The sequence below is a fragment of the Mytilus trossulus genome, chromosome 8 (assembly GCF_036588685.1).
Source record: "Mytilus trossulus isolate FHL-02 chromosome 8, PNRI_Mtr1.1.1.hap1, whole genome shotgun sequence".
Lineage (NCBI taxonomy): Eukaryota > Metazoa > Mollusca > Bivalvia > Mytilida > Mytilidae > Mytilus > Mytilus trossulus.
The window spans coordinates 80,582,256-80,610,025 of NC_086380.1; the positions used below are offsets into that span (position 1 = coordinate 80,582,256).

The 27,770-nt window shown below is 30.9% G+C and overlaps 1 protein-coding gene across 6 annotated transcripts in view; it reads left to right on the top strand.

Annotated features, from left to right (window-relative positions):
• Nucleotides 1-17,760, top strand: part of LOC134681450 (autism susceptibility gene 2 protein-like) — a 138,588-nt gene extending 120,828 nt beyond the window's left edge. For 3 of the 6 annotated variants that reach the window (XM_063541082.1, XM_063541087.1, XM_063541088.1), the window contains 9 exons: nucleotides 282-487; nucleotides 2,256-2,473; nucleotides 4,860-4,895; nucleotides 6,491-6,583; nucleotides 7,967-8,059; nucleotides 10,018-10,228; nucleotides 11,126-11,203; nucleotides 11,978-12,263; nucleotides 13,134-17,760. In XM_063541082.1, the coding sequence (XP_063397152.1) occupies nucleotides 282-487; nucleotides 2,256-2,473; nucleotides 4,860-4,895; nucleotides 6,491-6,583; nucleotides 7,967-8,059; nucleotides 10,018-10,228; nucleotides 11,126-11,203; nucleotides 11,978-12,263; nucleotides 13,134-14,001 (2,089 nt within the window). In that variant the 3' untranslated portion in view covers nucleotides 14,002-17,760. The remainder of the gene's footprint in view (nucleotides 1-281; nucleotides 488-2,255; nucleotides 2,474-4,859; nucleotides 4,896-6,490; nucleotides 6,584-7,966; nucleotides 8,060-10,017; nucleotides 10,229-11,125; nucleotides 11,204-11,977; nucleotides 12,264-13,133) is intronic. The other 3 variants (XM_063541085.1, XM_063541084.1, XM_063541086.1) reach the window with 3 other exon arrangements.
• The last annotated feature ends 10,010 nt before the right edge of the window (nucleotides 17,761-27,770 follow it).

Below are 27,770 nucleotides of genomic sequence, written 5' to 3' on the forward strand. Positions count from 1 at the left end.
GAAACACTAAACTCAATTTAACCTATATATTTCTCACTGTTATACAAACAACATGGCATCGATACGCTTCCCATCACATTGCCAGAACTTCTCAGTTTATTTTGTTAAGATAGAAATTTAACTTGCATTCTGTGTAAAGGCGTCTATCAATATGTAGTAGTTAATCAAATTTCTAAGAAGAATTACAGATACCTTTCCATACGTTTACTGGTACAAGAATGGTATTTGACTTTCAAATTAAAGTTTTAAGTTAAGCTAATAACTTTATTTCTCAATTTCAGAAGTAATACACCTGGACATTTATTTGGACCACAAGTTTCATTATCTCCTGGACCCTATAATCATTCCGGCTACCCCCAACAACCAAACCACAATCCAGGGTTGTCCCACAGTATGTTTGCATCCCCCCTGCCACCTGGCCCCTCATCAAACCTAGGAGCAGGGGCAGCACAATTGAGTTCACCCACAGATTCCATGAACGTTGCAGGTAAGTGTTTTGGATTAGAAGCTAAAAATCAGAAAACATTGCAGGAATGTTTTTCAGGTTAGAGGCTACAATTGCCTTTGTTATTCAGAAGATTACTTCATTAAAATCTGATTGAAGATTCTAGTATAAAACAACATACATTGTACCCGAAATTGGAAACATTGTACCTAAAATTGGAACAAGTTATATTTTCTATCACAGAAATTTGTTTTACCTCAATTATGAGAATAGCCGTAGGTATATAAAAAATTAAGTCAATGACATTAGAAAACAGGCAAATTTGTTTAAACATTGTGCTAAAAATTGGAACATGTATTATTTTCTATAACAGAATTTTTTTTACCACAATTATCCAAACAGCAGGATGTATAGCAAAACAATCAGTCAGTGACATAAGAAATAACGCATACATTTGTTAAGACGTTGCACCTGAAATTGGATCAAGTATTTCTTTCTACCACAGAAAAAAATTCTCCACAATCATCCAAACATCGGGAGGTATAACAGTGTTGTAGACTATATAAAGCAATCTATGGAATTGCGAAAATAAGGTCCACATTGGTCAATTATTATATACATCTATATATAGATATATGTTATTAATATCAACTTCACTTTTTAAAAACATTTATCATGTATAGTTATGTTTCTTGTCACTTGTGTATACATTGTACTATGTTTGCATTTTAACCCGTCAGGGTTTCATGTTTTTTGCAATAAAGTTATATATAACAAAAAACAATTCAAGACAGTGATATTAGAAAAACAACACATACATTTGTTTAGACATTGCACCTGAAATTGGAATAAGAATATTTTTCTATCACAGAAAAAAAATAACCATAATTTCCAGAACAGCAAGAGGTATAAAAAATAAAATATTCAAGACAGTGATATAAGAAGTACAACACATACATTTGTTTAGACATTGCACCTGAAATTGGAACAAGTATTATTTTCTATCACAGAAAAAAATTACCTCAATTATCAGAATAGCGAGAGGTATAAAAGAATATTTTAGTCAGTGACATTAGAAAAACACATACATTTGTTTAAACATTGTACATGTACCTGAATTTGGAACAAGAACTATTTTCTATAGCAGAAAAAAATGACCACAATTATCTGAACAGGGGGTTTGGAACAAGAACTATTTTCTATCGCAGAAAAAAAATTACCACAATTATCTGAACAGCGGGAGGTTTAACAAAAAACTATTCAAGACAGTGATATAAGAAGTACAACACATACATTTGTTTAAAGCATGTGGAATTCATCATAGTCATAACAGACAGGTGTCTTAGTTAGTTAGATCAAAGGCAAAAAAACACGAAGTGAGAGTTGATATGTTTCCAGAAACTTTCAAACAAAGCAAAAATCTCTCTCTCTCTGAAACAGACTCATTAGTTATAAAAACCAAAAGTGAGTAATTAGCTCTGAAGTGTTGATTTGATGTGTGAGGATATAATTGTTAGATCTTTAGATTGTTTACGAATATTTATATTTTTCTACTTTTTCTATCACAGTTTTACAGAGATCTTATGATTGTTCGTATTTTTGTTAACACATTTATATTTTTCTATTTTTCCGTCACAGTTTTACAGTAAATTTATTCTTGACTTTACTTCAGGTCAAGAGATTTTACTTGAAGAATTGAACAGACCAATTTAGTTGTCTTTAGATTATTTAGCTTTTTTCTTAATATTTATGTTTTCTGACTTTTTCTGTCACATTTTAACAGTAAACATATTTCCTACTTTTATTTCAGGTCAAGAAATTTTACGTGAAGAATTGAACAGACGATTTTTGTTATCACAGGAGAGGTCGACGTCTTCATTGATAGGTCCTCCACCATATATGAAAGCAGACATTCATCAGCATCAACACATGCACCAACACCAACATCAACACACACATCAACACATGTATCCCATAATTCCACCATTTACTACAGGGGCCATGATCCCAAATCCAGCTCCATTACCGGTATGTATCTCTACATTTAATGTTTTGCTCTTACAGTTGATGGTTTACTGCAATCACCTTGTTTGTCCATCTGTTTGGGCCATAAAAAAATAAGGTTTGTTTGCCCAAACACTACCTACCCAGAAAATTGCTGCCTACTCAAAATCTTTTATTGTCCTGATTTGAAGACGTTTTTTTTTAATCAGATAGCCATGAAGACTTAAAAACCATAGATACTATAATTTCTTTTTGTTGAAAAAAAAAATGCCTACCTACCTACCCACTGCCTCAATCTTTGGGTAGGGTTTGGGCAAACCAAAATATTTTTAATTGTGGCCTTGATGGTCTCAAAAACTCCTTATTGTTTTATTAATTTTTGTATGTCAATAAATGTTATATGAAAAAGATACTGATAGTCAACATTTACAAAAGTCTGTAGAATAATGGAAATAATGCTCAATTATTAAAATCTCATCACTTACTTATTAAATTCAATAAAAATTGTGAACTGCTTCATTTACTGGGAACAATATAACAGACAATTCAATAAACCAACTTTACACATAATGAATTAGAATGATGCATTTGACAGAATTTAAGTGTTTGCTTGTGTGTTTAAAACAACTGACTTTGATAGCAGTAAGTCCCATGACAATATATATTTGGAAAACTCTGGAATGTAAAATATCTTCATTTTATACAGCAATGATCATGACTAAAAGGTTAATAAGTAAAAAAAATATAATTAGTATTCTGGCTGAGAGAAATGATAATGCCAGCCAATTTACAGTAATAATAAAGAAACACATAACCTTTGGTTTATCATCAGACTTCTTTAATAACACCAATCTATAATGTCAGATGGAGGGAAAAAAACAACAAAAGCTGGAAACGTAATAAACAGTCTACAATTACCGATATGACTCAAGCTTATTATCGTCTGTAAGGCATGTTTGTTGATAGCAGTGTTTTTTGCCGAGGGAAATATCTTTTCCATCTGACAAATATTACATGTGATATTCACCATTCAGTAGCTATCTGTTTTATTGGCTCAATTGGTTCATGATATACCAGCGGAGCTACTTGTAAAAATAACTCCCTAATCAAACTGTCAACGGTGTTTATTGCCGTCTATATCAAGTTTTATACAATCCTACTTATCAGTTTCCTGTCTGATAACACGGCTCGTAAATTTCATAGGGGTTGAAACTGATTACGGAGGCTATCAGTGGATGGTTACGATTGGTTGATTAGGCTGACAAACAGGGTGTAAAATAATGTGAGACGTGAAGCATTGCTAGGATATCATGATTACAGATAATTATCCTATAAATTCAAATTACAGGAATAATGACTTCCAATGATAATTTTTATTGACAAGATACAAGCCATTACAGAATTTAGTAGCAATTGGCATGGACTATTATGATAAAATATCCCTTTTCAGAGTCTGTTTCTGATAGAGAAAAAAAATTTAAGAGATACACATCGATTTTGCTTTGTTCAAAGGTGTGAAGCAAATTAAATTATTTTATCGTTTATGATCCGTTAAAAATTGACTTTTTGTTATTTTTGCAAAAGTTATCTCTGCATTGCTGGTTGCATTTCATGGTGAATTGGAAATTTGATTTTAGAGTTTTTTGTCTGTTTTAATCTGATGCAAATTAGAAAAAAAAAGAAATAAATGATTTGATTTTTTTCCCTCCCTTTCATCCGTTTTTATCTGTACTTAAATGTAATATAGCGACAAAAGAGAAATATTTTACGAGAAGATATTGATTTCTGGGGTATTTAATTTCTCTTAGGACAAATATGATACAGTAATATAGCAGAAAATCCTATAAAATGTAATTTGATATGAAATATCTGAAGAATGTCTTTTGACTTAATATGAATGATATTACAGCTATCTAATATGTAGAAAAGAGGTTTGTTTTAAAGGGAAATTTAAGACAGTTATTTTTTTTTTCGAAAAAGAAATAGTTTGATCTTCTATTGCTTTCTGTAATTGTAATCACTATCTGGCAACAGCTTTAATTTAGGAAGCAGTTTATTTGTAAAATATTTTACTTGTGTAATTGATATATACATATGTAAACTGATACATTTGACAAAATGAAGATGTGTATATTGACAAAAAATCTTTATCCAGTTTTATGAGTCTCTATTGACCTTGTATTCTAAAATTCTAAAGGTTCAACTCTTTTAATAGCAAACGTTTAACAACAACCTTATGTCATCCTGATCATAAACCTGAAAAGAATTCTCTAAATGAAATAGAAATTTGATTTCAGAGAAATGGAAATGTCACTTTTTATGTCAGATAAAGTCATTCACAGCTTGATAATTTAGAACTAAAAATGTGATAATTAAATTTCTTTTTATATTTGTTTTTTTTCCCTTGCAGGTCAATAAGTTTGGAGATAATCCCTTATATCGCAATGTAAGTACATGTACTGGTTTGGAAGTAAGTTTAACAGTTGATGAAATGTCAGAAATAGCGCTGTTAGTCCAGTCAAACTATGATTTAACCTCAAACTAATTGCAACAGAAAATATTTTAGTTCTAATCTAAAGCATTATGCCCTTTATATACTCAGAAAAAAGTCCCATAAAATCTAACTTGAGGAAAACTCAAAATCAGTATTTTTAAATTCCTATGGAAATTTACATTGGAAGGGGAGATAACTCTTGCAAAAATGAGTCTTTTTTGGTCAGATTTTGGTTGTTTTTCTTGAAATTTTTGTAAGGTATGATACTTTGATGGGGTTATAAGTTTGTATTTGACTAAATTATATTATCTCCAGCTCATGAAATGCACAAACCCGAATTGTTATGGGTAGTTTTATTTTTTTGTGCATTTTTCATTTTAAGAAATTGAAAATTTGAAGCTTTGTGACCATTTTGAAAAAATAATTTGAAAATTTGGTATTGTCTATATCTGTATATTATATTTTTTCAGCAACTTACTTATCTAAAGAACCTTTAAACCATAAAAAGAAGAATACATGCTTAATTATTTTTGTAAAATTTGAGATTCTTTACATTGACATGTTGAAAAATTCAATAAATGGTCAACTGATGAATTACGAAATCTAGATTAAAGCTTGATAAAAGATATGAAAACACCTTTAGAGTTGTTTGTTATACTCTAAAGACCGCTAATATATCAAGAATCAATACATTCTGATGAGTAGAAGCGGTAAAGTTATAATTTTGTATCAATTTTTCTTGATATTTCTGCCTTTTTTGCAAGAGTTATCTCCCTTTTCAATGCAAATCTCAATAGGAATTTTAAATGATGCTTTTTTAAGTCTTCCTCAAGTTAGATTTTATGGGACTTTTTTCTGAGTGTATTTGGGGTGTAATGCTAAAGATTAAAACTATAAAATCTTCTGTTGCAATTACTTTCGGGTTAGGGTCAAATTTGTGCTAGATTGACTGGACTATGTTTTAACAGTTGAAAAAGTCTTTGTACATTTTATGCTAGGAATAGTACACATAATATGTCATTGAAGAATTAGTGAAGATAGAAATCTGCTCATCCAGTACAAGTTACAAAATATAGAATGCATTATTTAGAAGAAAAATGTAAGAAAAGGGGCAAAAGATTGTTTGTAAATTACCAATTTATTGCTGTGTTTCAATGTAAATTTTCTGTTATAATTCACTCTTTATGGTACTATAAAGTTAAAGAATTTTATTCAAGGTTAATTCTGTATAAATAATAGCTATTTTAACCTTTTAAAAATCTTCTTATTTTAGATATTTGGAACAAGTGTTGAACTCATTACCTAGGTGCTGATGGTTACTGAGGCCCCTTAATATTTCGTTCACATTGTACTAATGACTTCAACTATTTAATAATCTTGTGAAATATTATGTACATCAATTCAAAAACTTAACATGATGAAAAAATTACAATTGCTTTGATGTGGACCCCATGTCATAACAGTGTTGTACTAAACTATTGCTATCGTTTATTTTCATTTATTTTGTACAGTTGCCTAAAGCTTACATGTTTGTTTATTAATTGTAGTTTGGTATGCCACCTGGTTATTCAGGATTATCTCCCCTGATGCCACCTTCTGGTGGCCTGTCGTCCACACTGACTGGAGCATTCCAGCCCAAGGTAAGACTAATACTTACAAAATATCTCGAGTTGTTTAAAGGCAAACATACATACAGTCAGTATTATAAAAAATGAACATGTATAGAGAGTAAAAATATTGGCCATAATAAAAGTGTAATCATTTGGATGTTTTCTTTTTAACTATTATCAAAATCATTTCAGCACAAAAGTTTTATTTCTTGAAAATATATTGTCATCAAAAAAGTGCTGTTGCTAAAAAGACTTTTTAATCTTTGGTTTTTTTTTACATTCTATTTATTATAACTGGTCCTGTTCTATTGGTTGTACTTACTTGTTTAATAAATGTCTGACGTGAAATAATTCACTAATAAAACTGTTGTGTAGGGTATTGTGGTCAAATAATCTATTTCACAACATGGTATTTAGATGTAACATTGCATAATTGGGAAGTTGGAAGTTTGGTTGATTGCACCTTTCATCATGTAAACATTTCACAAAGAGGCAAAACAGAGTATACAAAATTTAATGCACACCTGTTCACCTGCTTGAAGCAGTTTCTGCTTTTAAGTTTTTTTGGGGGAAAGTTTTGGGAAATATATCAGAAAATGTTTGTACAATGTATATTTATAAAAAAAATGCTACAAAATGTTATTTTTGGTTGATTTTAGTTTTAAATCAATTCTAAACTTATACCCTTTGTCTATTCTATTGTAAAATTTTATATCTTATAAAAATCATGATTTAAAATTTTTTGGGGGAAGGGGGATATATGGAATAAAAAACGGCCCGTTCCCTGGCTTTTCCTCTCACCCAGATGTTTAATATATACAGGTAACTTATGACTTGTTTACACTTTTATAGCCAATTGATCTTTGTAGTTAATTGACATTTTATTCAAAGGAATTTAATGTTCTTCACATGTCTTTTCAAATTAATAATTCATCAACCACATAAACACGTTAATATTTATTGGCTACGAGATAAGCATAAACAAGTTGTGAAGAATGATTGAACTGAAGTAACTGTTAAACAAATTTTTTCATGAGCATTTAATGTTCCCTTAAAGTGCAAATTCTGCATAAATATGCCTTGGAATTTGATTAATATGCAAGTCATGTGATTAGAATTGATATAACATACTGAGAGAAAACCATGAAAAATTTGTTTTCTTATTTATATGCAAAAAAATCATCATGAAAATTTTGGTTGATGTCCTGTTATCGGCTGTGTATAGTCGCATTAGTGTATAATAAAGCATAACTTATGTTCACATTCGTAGTGAATTTGTATGCTTTATTTTGTAGAGCATCATGTGTTTACATGGTGATCAAAATTTGATTGCTGAATTTTGTATTTTATCATATGTTAATAGAGGGTATCCAATTTGTTTGCTTAATTTTGTATATAATCGTGTGTTTACAGAGGGTATCGACAGGGCTGCACCCTTCACAGATGCTGCACTCCCTACGAGACAGAGATAAGATCCCATCAGCTGCCACTTTGCCTGCACAAAAAGTTAGTGTTTTATGCCTTATTAACTTTTCACCTTCTTGCACTAGCCTAGTACTATGTTACTGTGTGTTTAAAAATGTCATTGAAAGAGTGTCACCTGATACAGAATTGGACTTAATTTTTTTTAGTCTGATTAGAGTTTTATTTGTTTGTCCTGAAAATGCATAAAATATTTGCCACTGGACATTAAATCATCTATTCTATTGTCTGTAATTGACTGCAACTTGGATTTAACTTTTAAACAAAAATGTCAAAATATTTAAATTATTAAAACTTCTCTTTTTCTCAACTCATTTTGAAAAGTGAACATGAGATATTGATATTTAGGTTTATGTAAATAAAAAGAAGTTTATGTCATCAATAATGACCATTTTTGTTTGCTATGAAATTGACATGTAATATGTTTGGTCAGAGGTTAGAAGCACTGAATGTAGTACATATTAATGTTGTTAAAAAAAATCACTGGTATAAACTGTGAGCAATGTAACATCAGTGTAAAGTCTATAAAAAACGTTCTGTACAAATTAGTTTATGTAGTGTAAAGTGTCAGTTTTTATTAAGGATTGGAAATTATAAGTTTATTTTGTATGTTATTTAAAGATTATACATTTTAAATGGAAATTTATCATTTTCACATTTTTCAGGTAAAATTATATCCAGTAACAATTTTTTAATATTTTTTTTATTTTAATAAAATGCATGACTTCTACCATGTTAAAATGAGAAACTTTGGCAATTAAAATCGGACCTTATCTGATAATTGAAAATCTTTAAGCATTATTAACTAAATCAAATGTATATAAGCGAGCTAGCTCCATAAAATACACTTCCCTTCAAATATACCATATGCTAAAATTCATATGAAAGTATGGAAAACCAGAATTTGAGATTTTGTAATATTATGGGATTAACAAAGGCAATCCATGTTTGTTTGGAAATTTGATATTGCTTTGTGCTTGAATTTCATGGGTTTATTGAACTGAAATTTCCTTTTTGAAATCCAGTACTGTTAGATTACTAAAGAAAGTATTCCATTGAGATTGGAAAGTTGTGTAGGAATCCAAATTAAATAAGGTTCTTTGAAATGGTTTTGAGGATCCATTTCCAAATGTTGACCTCATTTGAAGTTGAAAATCTTATTTATGCGACAGAAACCCAACATACAACCATACAAACAATCAAAAAGACAAATGAAAGGCAACATAAGTGGGATGTTTTATCAGTATGGCATGATCAAAATTGTCTAAATTTAAAAGTTTTTGTGAATAAATTAAAACCAACCATCATCAACACCATGTTAATGATAATTTTATAGTCTAAAAATATTAATTGCTAAATTGATTTCTCAAACTTATATAATATCCAATTAATACTGTTAATAAGGTAGACAAGTGTTTTATTTGCAATCTGATTGTAATAATTGAAAAGTTAGAATGTTTAGAATCCATTATGTTTGCCCACACAAAGTATATTCACAAGTTATGACATCTTGACTCAATTTGAATGCACACAAAAAGCCAATATAAAAACATGTTGCTTAGTCATATCAAAATACAGATTCGACATGATGTTTGTAAACTGTCATTGTTGCATATACGAAAACATGTCTGCAGTTCTTAAGTTTATGTTAAAAAATACTTTCATTTTAGAAAATTGGTTTTGTGGAAAAAATTGTATTATATTTCAAAGAAAAAAGTGTAATTATCACTGAACTAGTATATTTTTTTGGTTAGGGACCAGCTGAAGCATGCCTCCAGGTGCTTGAGTTTCTCGCTGCATTGAAGAGACATTGGTGGCCTTTGGCTGTTGTTTGCTTTTTGGTCTGGTTGTTGTCTCTTTGACACATTCCTCATTTCCATTCTCAATTTTAAGTCATGAAAATTTTGGGCTTCTTAGTAAATTGAAATGTGTATCGTCTTTCTTGTGAGTCTGTAGATTTAATTTTCATCTTATTTTTACAGAAGCCAGGGAAATGGAATGCAGTCCATGTAAGGATAGCTTGGGAGATTTACCAGCATCAACAGAAACACATAGAGTTACAGAAAGGTCAGGAAGGGAAATCAATGGAGCCGTTACGACCTCCGAGTCATCTCTTTCCTGGAGCTTCATTACATAGACCCACTGACCTCTCTGCCTCCACGGGACTGTTGTCTCAAGGTTTGTGTTTTTTTGGTAAGAGATTAGTTAGAATCAATTAGTTATTCTCACTGGTACTGTGGATTTGTTATTTATGGGGTATTGAATTAAGTTTGTACAAGTACAAATTTCCATTTGGCTCAATTGTTTGCTAAATAGTTTCCAAACCACAAAATCAAGTATTCAAGAAGATAATTTCCCTAGTCCACAAAAAATTGTACCCATAAAGAAAAATGAATGAATCCACGGTCAGTTTTTAACAAAATATATAAGCACATGTTTTTTTTGTTTATTAATTTGGCATTCAAAGCTTTAAGAACTAAAATAAATGTATAAATGACATGTTGTATTCCATTTAAAAGACATTTCACTTTTTCCATGCATGCCACACTTAAAAAAAACATTGCATGAAGTGCACATTTGTATTTGTATTTATGCAGAAATTATGATTTATTTTTTCCTAGAATTGATATTCTGTTTATATCGGAATAAATATTTAATTGTGTAATGATGCAAAAGAAATAATGGAATAACAATTTGCATTTCAAATTTAAAATCTTGAGTAGTGAAAATTATATTACTTTACAATCAAAGGGGAGATAACCACAAGAACAATATAAGTTACTTTTATTATAATATACTTTATAAAAGTTATCTGTAAGTCATTGAAGGATTCTTTTAAATTTTCATGAATATTTCTTTGGGAGGTTGAAATTATAACATATTATAAAGTATTAAATATATAGGGAGAAATGTGGGCTTCTGGAAGGGTGACTTCAAACCCACATGTACGTGTTTGTTTGATTTGAAACCGCCCAGATGAATAAAAGTTGTTGATAATTAAATAAAATGTTAAAGGGAAAATTGATCAATATAATAAGAATCATAAACTATGAAGATAAGTTTGTACATTTATACAATTGACTTTTGCAGGTTCTCATGGCAGAAATAGTCTAGAACAGCCACCTGGACATAGCGGTTTCTTAAATCCTATGCATTCGGGTAAGAAGGGTAATATTTCTTTTTATTATACTTTACTTTCAAATGACAGATTTTGATTGGCTAATACAAAGCATACAATTAACTATATCTAATGGTTGAGCGGGGAGACATTTTTTTTAGTAGCATCCTCAGGTGAAGACAATCCAAATTTGCACTTGTGAAATAAAAAAGTTTTTATTTTTTATGAAAATATAAGGAGATATGGGGTTTAAGTTAATGAGGCAGCAACCAAATAAAAAGAATAACCAAAAAAATCTAGAGGTCATTAGGCTTGTTACCTAACTACCTGACAAAGGTCGCATACTAAAGCAAATTGCTATTGACTGAGAAGGATGTTTTCGTAATGTACATGTGTGAATGAAATTATAATAAATCACATTAGTATGTTAACATCTGCTTAAAAGTTCACAGTTATCTGTTTTGCATACTGTAAATGCAAAAATAGTTGTTGCCTATCATATAAATGTCAATTGTCAAAAATAGGGAATATTATTGATGCTATTGCAAATATTTTTAAGAAGGAACTCATAACTGAATTTATGAATTTGAGTTTTTATATTTGTAAAAATGATACTGTTGCTATTTTTCATATTGATAAAAAAAAAAAGATAAACAATGTACAGTGTAAGAATGGTTTAAGATATAGATTTACAACATTTTTAAAAGTCTTCGTTGTAATAAATCTTAGAAAAAATATTTTAGAGGAATCCAAGTTATCACCTTCCATCTTTCTTTTCTACAAAACAAACACAGAAATAATTGAATTATTCTTTTTCATTACAGGTGCTTCCCCATTTCCAAAACCATCACCTTATTCCATGTCAAACCCTCTTGGTTTTGGAGGATTGGGTTCATCTGGGGCATTTAGTGGGCGTGGTGAGATGCCTAATGTTCCCGGACTGACGTCACCTCACGAGTGGAACCGTTTACATAGAACTCCTCCAACATTCCCTGGTGCCCAGGCAGGCCCCTGGAGTAAACGGGAAGATGGAGAGATTGATCGTGGGGACAGGGGACCAGAAGCTGGGGTTTTAGCATTAGACAGAAGACGGGAAGAAGACAGAGAAAGGTAAATACAGATAATCGTGAGAAAGAATTGAAAATCGCATTTCTTTGGATGACAATTGTTTTAATTATTTAATAGTGGAACTTCCAATGATTTGTATAATATTTTGGACTTTAAGAAAATTTGAGTATATGTAAGGGAGCAACCAAACAACACAAATAACCAAAAGATATCCAGAGATGTTTATGTACACTTGTTACAATAGATTGTGAATTTGACATACTTTCTAAAACCTTCCTTCAACAAAATCCACATTTAAAAAAAAGTAAATCATACAAAAGGACATTTCGTGTAAAAATATTGATTTTTATTATCTCAATGCATACATTTTTTCTTGTCACAGCTGAATTTACAAAAATAATTGTTCTATTATTTTCAAGAGCTATTTTTTTTCTCAAAATTTGAACGGCAAAAATTAGTATTCTTGAAAAAATACTAATATTTTAGGAGCTAGTACTGTACATACTCAAAAACATAAGGTTAAAATAACAAAGAAGTTCAATAGACTAAATAATGCAGGACAATACATATATTTGGTTTGTGAAACTATGCAGACCTAACATTGTTGGGCTGGATTTAAGATGAAGTGTATAATATATAGAAAGATTATGGAGTTAGCCCTAAATTACCAAAGGTTATATGATTGGCAACTCCTGTTGAACAGTAGCTACATATTTTGACATTTATTTTGAGATTTATGAAACATAGAAATATACAGAACTGACCTAAGTGCAGATTTAATAACAATTAAATAAGGAATGAAATTTAACACATCTAAAACAGATTACAGAGACCAGTAGATATCTAGTTAGAAATTGATGGTTTCTGAAATCGAATAAAAGAATAAGACATTTGTTTTTCTAATATTTTCAGGGAGAGAAGAAATGGCGAACATGACAGACGGGTCAGTTTAGAAGAAAGGAGTAGAGAAAGAGAATTATCTTATATGAAAGATGCACATGCATCACGATCTAGATCTAGGTCAAGATCACCATTACAAAATGGTCGTGTTGGTTCTGCTAAATCTGACAGTAGCTATGAAAGAAGATTTGACGATAAAAGTGGACTTAAAATTAAGCAGGAGCGTCGTGAGGAGGATTTAATTCTTCATGCCGAAAGGGATAAACTAAGGACAGACTATTTATTGGGTCGTTCCCAAGCAGTTAATCCAATGAACTTCAGTATGTTGGATCGTGCTAGACTTTTAGGGGCACCGTCCCCATACATGTTTGGTGACCGTGTGCCACCCCACCCTGCATTATTAAGTCAATATGATAAAAGTCCGTTAGAAATGAACTTAGGTCAGCATCAGTTTCAGCTCCAGAGGGATATGGAAAGGGAGCGAGAGAGAATGCTGAGCCGAATTCAACATCCATCATTGTTTGATCCAGAACAGTTACGGAAAGAAGAACTATTTTTACAGGATGAAAGAGTGCGAAGAGACATATTAGAGAGATTGCCATTTTATGATCCACAAAGAATGGCGTTTGAGCAAAGCAGATATCCACATTTACGTCCTCCTGATCCGCTGTCAGCACACTTTCCCCGGACAATTAGCCCGATGATAGCGCATGCAAAAGGGGGTTCCCCTGCCGGGTATCCTCCCCCGTTAATACCTTCCTCTAGTGCTACTCAATCTCGGACTCAGTCTCCGGCCATTGGGCGGAGCAAACCTAGTGCAACAGAGACTAGTGACAAGAGAGATAACTATTCCAATGATCCAGGTGTTCACAGCAGATAGGAGAAGTTATCTCCCTTAGAATAGTGTTGTAAACATATTGTAAAGATGTAATCTGTGCTTTAAAAGCAGAAATGTGATCTCGTTGGCAGCTATTATTTTTTCATTTTTTTTTGGTTCCTTCTGAACTACAAGAGTCCCAAAATTCATACTGTATACAAAGTTCAAATTTATCATGTTTTTTTTCTTCACACATGTCACAGTTGGCATGCTAAATTTTCCATTGTAACTTTGGTGTAATATCAATAAAGTTGGCTAATTGCAGAATACAGCAGGGGTTTTAAATTTGAATTTGAAATTGAGAGGTATTATACTTAATAGAATTTCCCCTCCAAGAAAACACCATTATTTATTTGCACTGAATAACTTATAAAGATTTGGAAGATTAAATGCGTTGACATTAAGTTATTAAAATTTGAAACGAATTCAAAAAACAAGTCTTACTTAAATTATTCTGCAATTTGTCAAATAGATGAAAGAAGTAATTCATTGGACATTTTAAATTCACATAGATATATTCCATCTATTTAAATTGTTTGTTCATTGTATCAATTATCTAAATCATTTCTGAAATTATAGGCATGTTGTGAGTAAAGAAGGAACTAGAGGGTATTAAGATTGATTTTTTCCTGCATTTCCAGGTGCATTTAGATATGACATGAAATGTAAACATTAAGCATATGCTTCTTATTGACTAAATAAGTAGGAATTTTTCTAATAAAAAAAAATGATGATATCCAAGGTATTTGTTTCACATATAAATGTATAGAACGTTTAAGTCTGTCACCACTTTTTTTGGTAGAAAGGTGAGCTTGATAAATTAGCAATTTTTTTTGGCAAGATACACTTGGTTAATCAACAGTCTAAGATACTGATATTTTTTAGATACATGTAAAAAATAGTGTTTTACACTTGGCCTTACATATTATGTCTTAAAAATTCTTTGAAAACTTAGAAGTTGGTACATGTATCAAATACACATTTATTAGTTTGTTATTCCATTTTATTGTTTGGTAAGGATTGTGTCTGTTCAGTAAAGTACATGGGTTTTGTCTTAAACCTACACCCAATATTTATTTTGAATATTTTTACTTTGTATAATAATTTTTTAGTTTAAAGGTTAAATATATCTTATGTCTGTACAATTTTCTAAATATTTATAGTTTGTTGCTGTCCATTAGGAAGATTTTGTGATGTACTAAGGTTTTAATTATACAGTTTGTGAAATTCAGTTTCTCATTCAACTTTTACCAATTTTAAACTTTTGCTGAAATTTTTTATTTAATTATAGGGTAAATTTCTACTCTTTAGAAAACACTTTGCCATTGTAATCAAATGTAGAGATAACATGTTTCCTACAAGATAGTAATTTGAAAACAGTCTTAAAAAATGTGTTAGATTTATTTTTAGAAAATAATGATTATGCAATAAATTTGTTAACTGGTATTTTTCTTTCTCCTTTCCAATTTTCAATGGGGAAAAAATTGATTAATTTACATTGGCAAAATACAAGATGACATTGATATTTACTTTTTTTGTGCAAGGTAATTTTATGGCGTAAATGTTATGTGAATATACTTGAGGGAAAACAGATTTAAAAATAAGGAAACATACTGCTATATAATAACAATTGTTTTGTTGGTTGTTTTTTTTGTGAACAACTTTTCTTAGTACCCTTTATTTACCTGTGTTCTATTCCATTAAAAGATTATTTTTTTAAATCATCTAAATATTTTAGCATCATCATTCCCATACAGTCTGTTTATATATATGCAGCTTTAAATTTTTCATTTTTTTTAGCTGAAATCCTTTTTAATAATTCCTTTTTTTATTGATTGATTGGTTGTCGCTTGTGTTACTACGTTAATGTCCAATGGTCAATTATTTTGATTCCTTAATGCCATCATCAATATTCATTGACATACTTCAGGTACAGCGACCCCTTATCTAACCTTTCTATTTTGCTATTTGATTACCAACTTTCTGATTTGTTCTGTATTTTTGTAATTTTACCTTTTCCAATACAAAGTATTAATTTTTCCAAAATGAACGTTTTATTTTTTTTTTTAATTTTTCAAGGACTAAATGAAAAATTCCCTGCCGTTCCTTCTAGTCAATTGATTTTGCAACACCTCCCTGTCGGTTTGATTGTTGTTTGTTCTTGTCTAAAAACCAAAAAACATGAAATATTTGCAACTGGACATTAAGGAAACGGCAACCAATCAACTTTTAAAAGACTGTGCTTCTTGAAAAGAAAACAAAGTATAAATTGAAAATCAAAAAAAAAATAAACAAAGTATAAGATGTACATCTAGAGAAATAGACAAAGAATAAAATGTACATCTAGAGGAATAAATCAAAGTATAAAGTGTACATCTGAAAAAACAAGCAAAAGTATCCTTGTACATGTGAATAAATAGACAAAGTATAAATGTACATCAAATAAATACACCAAGTAGAAATTGTACATCTGAATAAATACATTAAGTATAAATTTACATCTGAATAAATACACCAAGTAGAAATTGTACATCTGAATAAATACATTAAGTATAAATGTACATCTGAATAAATACACCAAGTAGAAATTGTACATCTGAATAAATACATTAAGTATAAATGTACATCTGAATAAATACACCAAGTAGAAATTGTACATCTGAATAAATACATTAAGTATAAATGTACATGTGACTAAATACACTAAGTATAAATGTACATGTGACTAAATACACTAAGTATAAATGTACATGTGACTAAATACACTAAGTATACATATACATGAAGTTTAATACACAAATGTTAGATTGTATGAGTTACTATGTAGTAGATTATATGGTATTATTGCAATATTGTAGAAATGATCTCATTCATTCATCATTAATTTGTATTTATTTATTCGTCACCCTGGGTGTTTTAATAGCTTATCATTTATATTTATTTTTGCATCACCTCATTATTTGTTGATTTTCATTTAAAATTGAATTATGCCAAACATTTTAATTTGTAGCTTTCAAAAAGTATGGAAAATTTATATTCAAGGGCTATGTTAAAGTGTATTGGGCAATTGTGTTTATACTATATTTAGTACCATGTTATGTTAACAAAATAGCACTGATGAATTATTCTGTTGTTGCATCACATCTTATCTTAAGTTTGTCATTTTCTAGAAAGGTAAATGCAACCATTTATGGAGTTCATTTAAAAAAAATTTAAAGTTGAATATATTAGCCTGTTTATTCAAGGTGTGAATATATCTTATGCAGCACAAAGTGCTTTTAACTTTTATTAACATGTGTTAGTAGTATACCTATACATTCGGGTACTAAAGTCCAAAATACTTGTGAAATTTTTATCTAATCTACAAAATATCTATTTCCAGTGATCACAAAGTATGACTTTAATTTGTGTATTGTTGTACACTGTAGGTCTGTGGAAAAGTGTTCTTAGACATTATATTTTGATTTTTAATAATAGCTGTTACAAAGATTTTTAAATAGTAATGAATTTTTTTTAAAAGACTTTTTTTTTTTTTTTTATTTTGATATGCATTAAGATGTAACTTATTACGTATATATAATATAAATATATATAAATAATACAATTGATATGAACATTTTTGTACAGAAAATCCAAAGATTTTGATGCAATATATTATTATTATTACTATCATCATTGAATGGTGAAACGTGTCAAGGACATGTGTCACAAAATACGTATGTTTCTATTAAAAATAGAAATAATAAATTATTCAAAAAATCATATTAGTTTTGTTCTTTAAATCAGAAAATTGGTGTAATATGACAGAAAACTATACTCTAATGCAACTATAAGAATAAGTTGTCTCAAAGTTGTTTACATATATTTTCTGTCTTTTCAATGTTCACATGAGTATAATGAGACAAGCTTCCAATAGAGACTAAATGACGTAGCTATAGTTCGCTGTATGGCTTCCAGCAATGATCAAACTACATACTGCATAGCAAGTTGTAAAAAGACAAAGACATGACAAAATGTAAGCAATTCAAACATGCAAAACAAACTACTTGATTAATGTACAAAGCTACGATAAAAATAATGATATACAGCAGCAAACAATAACCACTGAATATCAGGCTCCAGACTTAATAGATGTGGCAGGATTAAACATATGTATGAGTGTTCAACACTCTTTCCTCATCATTTGGTATCCATCGTTGTGCTTTAACTTTTACAAAATTCTTCTCTTAGCCTACTGGACCTATTGAAATGAAAATTGGCTACACAAATGTGTCTGATTATCCAACATGTCATAAAATAAATCATTAGGGTAAAATGCAAGTTTAGATTATTATCATGAAATTGAATAGATAGAGAAAATCTGAAAAAAGGTTCAAAGATAATGACCTTTTCTCCATACCGAAATTTTATCATGATTTTCTTGATAGAGGGTTACTGCTCACAAGGAAGCTATTAAACCAAGAGTTCCAAATGGTGAAGTTGAAATCATCCCTTCGTAAATTTCACGAACGCCACCACGAGTTGGTTGACCGTTATGGAATAACCGTTTCACAAATGATATCGGATATGTTCCTTACGTCGTAACTACAATCCCCTTCCCTTTCATGAATTTGACCTACCGAATTAGACTATTTACCGGATTTGTAATCACATAAGCAACACGACGGGTGCCGCATGTGGAGCAGGATCTGCTTACCCTTCCGGAGCACCTGAGATCACCCCTAGTTTTTGGTGGGGTTCGTGTTGTTTATTCTTTAGTTTTCTATGTTGTGTCATGTGTACTATTGTTTTTCTGTTTGTCTTTTTCATTTTTAGCCATGGCGTTGTCAGTTTGTTTTAGATTTACGAGTTTGACTGTCCCTTCGGTGTCTTTCGTCCCTCTTTTGCAGGGAATTGCCTGTTGTCTTTTCACATGTGCTTATTAATGATTTTTTTTACCAATTTTATGCATATTTTACCAAAGCTGTTTTAGATGAAGAAAAATGGTAAACAGCAAAAAAAGGAAAAACAATTCTGCAATGATAACTGAAAATTGGCATTCGATCCAATCCTTGTATAAGTTTACATTCTAATAATAATTGTTTTGTCTCCCCTTGCCGTTTCTAGCAGTAGTGTTTCAACAATTTGTTAAAGTTTTGGATTCTGTTAGTTAAGAGGAACTATTTATGGTAAATCAATGATATGTTACCTGTTACCTAGTCTTTATCTTCCTCCTCTAGCAGGAGCTTCGCTTCTATATCTGTAATCTGTAATATATATTCTGCCAATGTAGGCACACCTCTCCAGAGTATTGGTTTTTCACATCATGAATAAAAATATCTTCCACCAATATCACTATACACTATTTACAATTGTTCATCATATTCTTGACGATAAAATTGGACTTAATGTCAATATCATCAAATCATTAAATATTTTAAAATCTAAAATATTTATCTAAAGATATCACTGTTTAAGAGTAGACAACCAATTGACACTTAGGATTCATAAAATGTTATTATCTACTTTCTTTTCTTTTTCTTTATATCATCTAATTGCAACAGTCTATATCTTTCACAATGGAGATTGTAACATAATCGCCTACATTTTGGATCTATAATGTTCTGTATTACTTTAAAAACTTTTTCATTTCTTAACATTGTCATGTAAGTAAAGGGATCTATTATCAGTTGTAAAATGTCAAAATGTTCACCTTTCATATTAAAAGCAGCTAGTTCTTCACTACAGGAATTAATTAAATCTTCCAAAATTGGTTTTCTGATATCTTCTAAACTTTTACACGTTAATAAGAAATGCCGTAAAGTTTCTTCTGTTTCATTACACAGTTTGCATATAGACAGTTCTGTATTACTTTTAAACTTGGCTCTAACTGTTTGCAGAATGTAACTCCCAGTAGCTATTTTCAATTTTGTAGGAATTCTAATAATTTCCCTTGAATTGATAGTATTTGTATTTGCAATAGGATGACATTGTCCTGGTTTATATATCAACGATAAGTATCTTAAACTGGTATAAAGTTTTGCTTGATTCAGTATCTTCTCAATCCAGAATTTTTGAACTTTGGAAGTTATTTCCCTTTTCCATTGGTATTTACTAATTGGATTAACTAAGTATTGTGCAGGATCATTAAGTTCATATTTCAAAAATATTTTCCTCAGTAAACTAAACCAACTATTACTATTAATAGATTTAACATTTAATTGCCTTTCCGCTAGTTGCCATTCAATAGAATTTTTTCCTTGTCTAGTAATATTTCCATAAAAAGTTAAAATTTTTACACCTATTTGAGCTTCTACAGGTAACATCCCAGAAATCATATGTATAGCAGGATCTGCTACTGTTTTTGGTAAAGATAACAATTGTTTCAAGAACTTCTTAAATTGGATATTTAAAGTTTCTAAACATCTTCCTCTAGGGATTACTATTTCCAATCCATAAAACATTATCGGTATAATATAAGTATTCATTATTGACATTGAAGTTTGTGGATCTAGTCCATTTTCGCCATAAAGTCCAACCCCCATTAAACTATAAAGTGTCCTTCTTGCTTTCTTTAAATTCTCATCTATTGTAGCTTTACATGAATCATCGTCTGTACGACATATTCCTATATGTGTTGCTTTATTAGAAGTTGGAAGAACAGAATTGCCTAAATTCCAAAAATTTTCATTTACTTTCTCATGGTGACGTGATTTAGACTGTATAACACAACTATTTGCTGGTTGTAGTAAGTATGCCTCACGCCAGTTTACTAAAATCAAAGGCCATATCAATTAAAATTTGCGTTTCATACGGACAGTTACTAAGAATGGCTAAATCATCTGCGCAAGTAGGAGCACAACAAGAAATCTATAGCGTAATTCAAATTTGCACCCTATTTGCACCCTAACCCTTACACACGGGGCACTCATAAAATCAGTATACGTAGGTAGTTATTATAATAATTTATAACAGTAACATATATACAGCATGCGGACTAATACAGATATGTTGTTTGCAGTTGTCATAAGCTTTAGAACGTCCGATATCCATGGAAATCGTTTGGCTCTGTAACCTCAGTCATAATCTGTTGACTTGTGCATAGTTTATAATTACATGTTAAAGTGTTCGACTAGTACAGTTTAAAGGGACCGAAAAAGGCTAGTGATATTTGGTACATTGGCATATATTATTTCCTCGGCAATGAATTGGTCATGTACTTTCAGGTTGCATTTCTGTCAATAAAGACAATGCCACTTTTACAATGAAATTTCGTACTACTATTTTATACAAAGTAAACATATGAGGTCGTGTGGCATATTTTCAATATTTTAAAATTGCCATTAACTTCTGTACCACCTCATCCCCAGAATTCAATTTCGCCGCTACCATGTATATTTATGTTGATTTTCCCAAGTTGTATGTGGAGATGAAACATACAGATCATTTCTGAGATCCAGTACGTAAACAAAATATCTATGTATTATAGATTCTCTAAAAGTGGAGTGGTTTGTGTAACAACTGCATTTTACAAATCTTCAATCAACGAGCACTGACTTTAAATATTTTGCATAATTAACATTTTAAGGAATTATAATTTTAATTTAAGCATTTGCATTTTCACTTTAAATGTCATATCGACAAGACTTTTCACTGTTTCAATAGCGTATCTCCCGATGTTTGCAAATTATGCAAACAATTAGCTAACATATTATAATAGATACATGTAAAGAAAAACTGAACCATGAAACTGATAGAAAAGACAACTTATCATATCTGCAAATGAGGCAACATTTTCAAATTTGTAAGATGGTCCCCATGGTAATTTTAACCGTTAAATGAACATGGTGTATTGAACTCAATGCCACAGTAAATAATCCCATGTGACTTTATTTATTCCAAGCTATGGATAGTTACTGTATAGTAAGCATAAAGAAGCTTCCTGTGACGTGAGCAACATTAAATTCTTTAAAAATTGATAATGGAACTGGGGAATGTTCTAAAGAACAACACTAAGGAACATCTGCATATTATTAGTTTAACTTTAACAGACCACAAAAAGATCTAATAGTTCACATGCAACTTCAAATAGCAACAAATCTTTAACACTGACACTGCTCCAGTGTTATTGATAGTAAAAACTGTTTTGCTGTCAAAGAACAACACTAGGGAAATTTACAACTAAAAGGTTTTATTTCAGCATAAGCTAACGAATTAAGGATTCATATCACATGCAAAGTTCTTAATATAGCAACAAAATATTTCACACTGCTCCAGTATTTATGATAGTAAAAACAGTTTTGCTGTCTAAAAGAACTTCACTGTGAACTGTTGTGTCTTATATATAGGTTTAATTTTAAACAAACAACAAAAGGATTTAAGCAGTCATATCACATGCAATTTCAAATGACAACAAATTAATGTCTTGGGCATTGAACCAGAAAAAATGATAGTAAAAACAGTGGACAACACAAGGGAATATCTACAGTTTATAGGCTTGATTTCAACAGATTTTATAAGTTTATAGCTATAGTCTCCAAAAGAAAAACTTTTTTCAACTGATCCTTTAAAGGGTACAGGATAGTAAATACTGTTTTGCTGTCCAAAATTTTGATCAACATCAAGGTATAAAACATAAAATTAAAATAATAATAACATTTTATATCCTATCGATAGTAAATACTGTTTTGCTGTCCCTAGAATAAACACAATGGCCTCACCAAGAAGGTCACATAGAGACAAAATAACACCATACAGATACACACCCAGTCTGGCTGTTGCAAAACACAAGGCAAGACTAAAGAGCAAGGAACTAGTACAACCCTCTAGTAATATCACACCAAATAGAACACAAGGGAAGACAACTTATACCAAGTACACACTCAATACAACTAAAGCTGCCCAAAAAATGGTTGATGCAACTGAACAAATGGATGTTCAAGCTGAATTTAAAAGAGGGACACTAGTAATGAAGTTCCCTCCTGCTGCTTTTTTGATGTTTCACAAACACACTCCATCATTTTACGAAAATTCTACAAAACTTACCGCCATTTCTCATTTAAAAGGAGACAAAAATAATCTTGTTGTAGAAGAATCTCTCAGTATAAAACCAATCACTACTACAGGAATTGGAAGGAGACAGGTTTATAGAATCAACATGTACAAAACTGCTTTTTCAGTAGAAGCCAATGGTAGAGACATAGGTGATTTTATTAGGAATGATCTACACGAAATATTACAGACTCTCCCTGCTACAAGTCTCCTGAACAAAATGAATTCAAGTATACAAGAATCTTGTAGCTCATTCTTAACAGATAAACAAGTACACAATTCTATACAATCAATTAAGATCTCATCACATGATCCTCCAACAATACAAGTGCAAAATACAACTGGAAATCCTACTTGCCTTATTAATGTATATCTTCCTTCTAGATGTCCTGATTGTGGAAATGATGCTTACAGAACATCCTTAGACACTCTTAAAGAAATTATCCTCAAGTACCAAGATACGCACTCAATCATGATAGCAGGGGACTTTAACGCCTCATTTATTAGACATTACAAAGACCCCCAAGATAAACTATTTAAACAATTTTGTAAAGAGAATGGATTAGAACTCCCAGCAAAATACCCTACTGATCACACATATTTTCAAGGAACATCTAGATCACAGATTGACTACATATTGATAAAAGTTATTGAGAACAATATACATTTAAAAGAACTAATTCAGGTAAAAATCCTACGTGAAGGTCACAACACCTCTGACCATTATCCTGTGTCTGCCGATCTCTGTATAGAACTAAGTACCAGTCAGAAACAGCAAAAAGAAGTTGTCCATACAAAAAATTAATTGGGAAAAAGTTAATAAGGATAACTATGCTCTTAAAGTTCAGGAAGTACTAAAAGATAGAAAATACCTTAACATTAGAACACCATATGGAATTGACCAAGCTACAAATCAATTACTTACCGGATTAAATAACGCTTTGGATGCATGCTACCCTCGTAGAAAATCAAAATTTAATAGAAGGAAAAAGATAAGTTGGTCACCAAAACTTGCCAATGCCGTTAGTAAATGCAAAAAGGCATTCTCTGGAAAAAAGCAGGATCTCCCCATTCAAAAGATAACATCTATAGTATACACAGGCTTGATTCTAAACGGTTAGTAAGATCAATACAAAGACAACAAAGTGCTGACAAAAGAAATCAGCTACATGAAGAAATTATGAAAGCTTCCGATAGAGACAATGAACTATTCTTCAGGTTAATAAAAACCCAAAGATCATCTTCCTCCCAATTCACTCATACGCTGCAAACTCCAGATAAAGAAGCTTCTACGCCGGATGATATAAATGAACTCTTTAAAGAACATTTTGCAAATTTAGCTAAAACAAAAGACAATCCGTTCTTTGATAAAGAACATGACAACCTGGTCAAATTAGACGCAGAAACAATTGTTAATTTATGCGAAAATGATGACATAACTGTTCAACCGGTTACCTCTTCTGAAATTTCAAAACTTATTTATTTCACAATTAAAAAAGCGGAAGTCTGGAGATGTAGACGGTCTTACTTCAGAACATCTTATACACGGAGGTATAGCTCTAATTGACTACCTGACAACCCTGATCAATAACATTTTCTATACAATACATGTACCTGCTGCCATAAAAAAGGGACTCTTAACTCCAGTCCACTAAAAAGACAAGGATCCAAAAATTCCATCGAATTATAGAGGAATAACTGTAATCTCTATCATATGCAAAGTTTTAGAACTCTGTTTAAGAGTTAGAATCGAAGGAACATTAAATAAGCAACAGAATAGACTACAGAAAGGTTTCACAAAAGGCGCTTCCTCAATAAACATTGCTCTTTTAATCACCGAGGCAATAAATGAAGCAAAGGATAATAATGAAAAACTAATTTTAATTACTCTGGATGCAGAAAAAGCGTTTGATGTGGTAGATCACATACATCTTTTCTGGAAACTTTATCACCAAGGAATTACAGGCCCTACCTGGTTACTGATCAGAGAGTTGTATAATAATACATCAACCCAAGTAAAATCTCAAGGATGTATCTCGCAGGCTTTCACAAACGAGCAAGGAGTAAAGCAGGGAGGTATTTTATCTGCCAACTTTTATAAATCATACAACAAGAATATCCTAGATACACTTGAAGCTACAAATATTGGATTTAAGATCCGAACCAATTACTTAGGTTGTCCAACATGTGCAGACGATATTATGCTATGTGCAACTTCTGAACAGGATGCTTCAACTCAACTCCGTATAATTGAAAGCTGTACAAAGAATGATAGAGTAAAAATCAATAGTAAAAAGACGGAAATTTTACTGATCAACAAAAAGAGCAAAGAATTTAACTTTGAACTTTTCAACGAGAAAATCAGCGAAAAACAAACCATAAAACATCTGGGTATTGAAAGACAAGACTGAAATTCCCCAAATGTAGTCAACAGAATATCCACCGCTAGAGCTACCATGTATTCTCTCATGGGAGCAGGCTTGCATGGAATAAATGGAGTAAATCCGTTGATTTCATATAAACTGTGGAGAACATTTGTCATACCAAGAATGCTATATGGTTTTGAAATTTTGAATTTTAATAAGGCTGATATTTTGAAATTAGAGAATTTCCAGAAAAAGACATTTAAACATCTGCTATCTCTGCCACAAAGAACTGCAGATGCTGCAATATATATTTTGCTTGGAGCAGAAGCCATTGAACAACTCATCCACAAGGCAATGATTTCTCTATTCCTTAGAATTTCAAAAGATACAAATTCCATTGAATACAAAATAGGAATCAGACAATTAGCAACAAAAGATGATAACTCCAACAGCTGGTATATCAAAGTGGATCATATTCTCAAGGCATATGGATTGCCCTCTGCGCATGAGATAGTCTTAAATCCAAACAAAAACTGGAAAAGATTGACCCACGATATGATAGACTCAACATGGAAAACAAAATGGTCTGAGATAGCTAAAACAAAATCATCATTAAATCAAATGGAAATAAGCAAATGGAATTTCCGAAATCCTAATAAGTGTTGGAGCAGTGTCAGAGACAACAAGAGAGATGTTGCTAAAGGCATAATTAAATCCAGAATACTCACTGGAACGTATAAAACTCAAAGTATAAACAACCGCTTTGATTCAACAAAATCTCCACAGTGCAAACTTTGTACAGAAGAAACAGAAGACTATAAACATTTTCTTATGAACTGCAAAAGCCTTAACTCAGTCAGAAAAATTCACCATATTAGACTCAAAAATTTGTTGATAGAAAATCAAATCAACTACAATAACATCATTAAATCTGATGACGATCTACTCCAATTGTTAATTGACAGTTCCACTAACCTTCGGATACCAAAAGCTCAATTAGGAGGTATAGAAAGAATCTGCAAAAACTGGGTATTTGCATTACACACCAAGAGAGCTGAATTATTGTGAAATATACATAACAATAACACTCTGCATATTAACTGTAAGAGTTCTGGAATTCAGTGAAGGATAATGAACAATAGTACTCGACTCCCTACTGATGAACATAACATCATCTAAAATTTAGCTAGTATCGGTCATGAGAATGGGTATAAATATTGACTTATCGTCATGATTATTAATGACATACTAGTATATGATTGTTCCATTCCAACCATAAAAAAAAATAATCAATAAACAGAGAATTAATTCTGTTGCTAGACGATAATGTTAAATTTTATATCTAATATTAGCCTCAACGTTATAAGTATAACAAAATTATAATACATGTTAAAATAAATCTACAACATGATTTAATGTTTTTTTAGATTTTATATAAACATATAATGAGGAACCTCGTTTGATAAACTTTTTATCATCACTGCCATAGATGAACCATAAACATATTTTTATCTTTAATAAGTGGACTCCTATATTCTTAGTAACTTTAGGTTTTATCCATTTTTTAAATTTTAAATCTAAATAGTGTTTTAATCTTGTGACAGTATGCTATGTACAGTGTAAATACAAGTTTTTACCTTTTATCCTTATTATTTTGTTTTACTAAAACTAAGTACATATTAAAGCCTAACAATTTTATTTATTATTTATTTTATAAATAACTACGCATTTTAAAAAATTAACCTAAAACTAGGACATTTTTAATGCGGTGACCCTGCAAATAGGGTGGACTTCCGAGGAAGAAGAAGAAGAAGTTTTAAAGAGACAAGAACTCAAGCAAGGCGTGAAAAACAAAACAGCAGAAGGCCACCAATGGGTATTCAACAGAACACTAAAATCACACACACGGAGGCCGACTTCAGCTTACCACTAAACCGTTGCAAATTGTCTACTAGTTCAGTCAAAATGGACGTCATACTAAACTCAAAAACACATAAATGAACTAAAATTAAAAATGAAATTTAAATAAAATGTGTTTGTTTATAAATCTACTAAGTATGAGGGGAGCAGACAAAAAGTATTTTCCGCACACTTGTCTTACAAAGTGCTATTTTCGTCACAGATTTTTCGTATACTTTTAACCAGAACCAAATCTGGACAACATACCAACAAAGATGTGGATAGATGAATTTTAACATGTTTGCACTTTTAAGATCTGTCAGAACCCTATTTCTTATTTTCTTATACTTGAATTACAAGTGTGATGTGCGTAGGACGACATTGTGTGCATTCATTTTGAACGTTACTAAATTTAATTTTATTCATGGCTGTCACACATGTATGCTTATTTTTTTTATAATTCGTAGTTGATGTTGA